Source organism: Callorhinus ursinus, unplaced genomic scaffold, assembly GCF_003265705.2.
Source record: "Callorhinus ursinus isolate GAN/ISIS: 27379988/994484 unplaced genomic scaffold, GSC_fseal_2.0 scaffold6112, whole genome shotgun sequence".
In the NCBI taxonomy this organism is placed as follows: domain Eukaryota; kingdom Metazoa; phylum Chordata; class Mammalia; order Carnivora; family Otariidae; genus Callorhinus; species Callorhinus ursinus.
Window position 1 is genome coordinate 1 of NW_027403162.1, and position 3,010 is coordinate 3,010.

At 54.0% G+C, this 3,010-nt stretch overlaps 1 protein-coding gene across 1 annotated transcript; it reads right to left on the reverse strand.

The window, feature by feature from the left end:
• Positions 1-733: 733 nt before the first annotated feature.
• On the reverse strand, positions 734-2,063 carry LOC141372315 (voltage-dependent P/Q-type calcium channel subunit alpha-1A-like; the record flags this gene model as incomplete). Its single annotated transcript, XM_073890818.1, has 3 exons — positions 1,673-2,063; positions 1,199-1,315; positions 734-798 (listed from the first exon to the last, which is right to left on the reverse strand). Coding segments are annotated over exons 1-3 (272 nt in total), but the record flags the coding sequence as incomplete, so codon positions are not given.
• Positions 2,064-3,010: the final 947 nt, after the last annotated feature.

Sequence of the window (3,010 nt, forward strand, 5' to 3'; positions counted from 1 at the left end):
GCTCAGCAGGGAGTCTGCTTCTCCCTCTGACCCTCTTCCCTCTCGTGTTCTCTGCCTCTCATTCTCTCTCTCTCAAATAAATAAATAAAATCTTAAAAAAATAAATAAATAAATAAAGCTGTTTTAAAAAAAAAATAAAATAAAACTGGAACACTGCTTTCTTTTAAATGTTTTTCTAAGTAGCTGACAAAGGCTTCTTTGGCAAAATAAAGGCAATCTAACTTATCCAAGCTGAACTTGACAGTACAGTGATCTGCTGTGATCCTGTTGACTTTTTTCTTCTGTAATATATAACTTCCTGTAAAGGATCAGGTCAACACTCTGGACTAACAGAATGACCAGCTGGTGCTTTGCAGGCCACTCAGACCTAGGCAGATGTGCTCAAAAGCTCCACCACCATGGGGGCCCGGCACCCAATCAAACATGCCCATCAACACCCTAACAGCCCAATGGGGTTCCACTCAGGAGCACAGCAGAGCATTTTCCCACAGACGGTGGAGCTACGCCTCACTAGTGGACTCTGGGTGACAGGCCCAAACCCGTGGTGCCCAGCCTCCGTGTCCTTATCGGTAGAACAGCCTTTCTGAGAATTAAGTTCATAAAGTGCTTCAAACACAGAAATGTTCCCCAAGTGCCAATCTGTCATTGATGCTATTTGATGACCATGATCAGTGCCCTTCTGCCCCAGGGCACAGGGGCCCCTTCTGCTCCCTGTCCCATCAGGCGCACCCACCTGCATGCCATGATGGCGCAGATGAAGAAGAGCATGGCGATGAGCAGACACACGTAGGGCAGGGCCTGTGGAGACATACAGAGGACAGGGCATCTCCAGGGAGGGCTGCCCAGCTACCTTGCTCGGGCCTCGTCTGCAGAGTGGACAGTGGCCGGGTCTCTGGGGCCACCCAGACCCCAGTGACCGTAAATCCACCCCCACTGACCATGAAGCCCCTCCACCAAGAGACCACCTCAGTTCCTTCGTCTATAATCAGTCATAGAACCCACCTCAGAGTCAGTGAGCATTACCAAGATGCTCTCTGGATCACTTAAAATGTCTTTGTAAACTACAATAGGATAACGGGTGCCAACAAGGAGCCTCCACGAGGAGGGGCTGCTCTGGTGGCGAGGAGGAGCTGGCGGCCACAGCACTGTGCATCACACAGGGGAGGGTCAGGGCACGAGGGCCGTGCCTGGGCTTCACCTTGAAGGACTGGACGAAGGTCCACAGCAGGATGCGGATGGTGTAGCCTCGGCGCAGCAGCTTGATGAGCCGGGCAGCACGGAAGAGGCGGAGAAAGCTGAGGTTGATGAAATTGTTCTGTAGGGAAGAGAGGCTGTTCTCTAACCTGCGGAGACCAGCCTCCTGCAACTGCAGGTGCTGCTCCCCACCCACCTCTCCCTGGCGTGCTGTGGTCCCGAAGAAAAGTGCATACAGAGAGAGATCGAAGAAAACGTCACTGCTCTACGGTATAAGCAGCAATCAGCCACCAGAAAACCTTCCAAAAGTAAAGCTTGTCATTGCAAATCACTTCTCATGCAGCAAATCAAAGAAACCCCTCCGCTTTAGGCTCCCCTGCACCCAACAGGGAGGGAGAGAGAGAAAAATTCTCAGAAGCAGCTCCTTGCTGCCAGGTGAAGCCAGGAGACCAACCGTGGATGGGCCTCTAACACTGACCGCCTCTGGCAAGACACAGCCAAGCCGTCCAAGTGCCGGGCAAGGCTGCTTCTTCACCGAGAGCCTCTGAAGGGCCCTTCGCTTCTCCATATGGCTAGCAAAGCCCCTGCTGCCTGGGACCTGGCAGAGGGGCAAACATCTCTTCTGGGGCTGCTCCTGGTGCCTGCAGATAAGTCACCATAGGAAGGGTAAGTGTTGGCGACCCTGAGGCCCACACCACGGAAGCCACTTATGAAATTCGCAAATGGTCTCAACTCCAGAGATCCCAGGGTATCTAGCACTGCTCCCTCATCCAAGAGGTTCAAAATCAAGCACAAAAAGAAGCAATAAACTCTGGACTCCACAGATTACCTGGGAGTGAGGCTACCACCCTGGCCCAGGGGCGCCTTGAGTTATTGGCACATCCCTTTCTGGGAGCACGGCTCTGGACGGTGTCCACGACGTAGGGGTGCTTGTGGCCCTGGGCAGTCTCCCACCCTCTGTCTGCTTGGAGACCAGGTGCCCGCACGCAGCCTGACAGCAGCTTCCTGCCACTTTGGTGTTTTAACATATACAAGCAGCTCAGGCCTAGACACATCCTATCGCCAGATTCAGTGGTCAGATGAAGAGAAAAGAACACGACGTGTTGAATGAGAGCAGCAGTAGGAGAGCACGTGCAGGAGGCATGGGGAGCCTGGGGAGAGCTGGCCGCCCTCCCTCCAGGGCTGCCCATCTGCTCTAGGCTGGGCTGAGGCCTTTGGTGGAGAGGCAGGTCTCACTCTTACTTCTAAGGACAGTGGCCCCAACCCAGCCCTTGTCTGCCTCTTCAGTTCCCACCGGGGTAGCTGGAGACTAGACTGTCTCTGCTGGAGGGCTAGATGTCGGAGCCATGGGGTGGGAGGTCTGGTAGTCACAAGGAGGTGCTGACTGTGGTCCAGATCAGCAAGAAGGCAGGAGTGGACCTTGAGGTGTGACCCTGGAGGGCACACAGTTTGCCTAGAGCTCCCTCACCTGCTTGTGCTGGGGAAAGAAAATCTCAGTGGTACAGGATGGCCAAAAGACATCCACCCCTGCCCCGTGGGCCCCAGGTTCTCAAATGAGGCAGTCACCTCGGGAGGATGGGCACAGAGATGGAAGGGAGACGTTGTCTACAGTGCTGGGAAATCCTTTGTACAAGACAATAAAGCAGAGGAACGGGAGGGAGCTTCCAAGGGCCCGGCCTCTAAAGCACCTGCTCACTTGGGTCTGGAGGGGCCAACACTGTGATAACACAGTTATCATTTGCCCAGCCCAAAGCGCTCTGCTCAGGCCACTGGCACAGACGAGAAGATTTCCTGGAGATATTGGGGAAAATCTAGG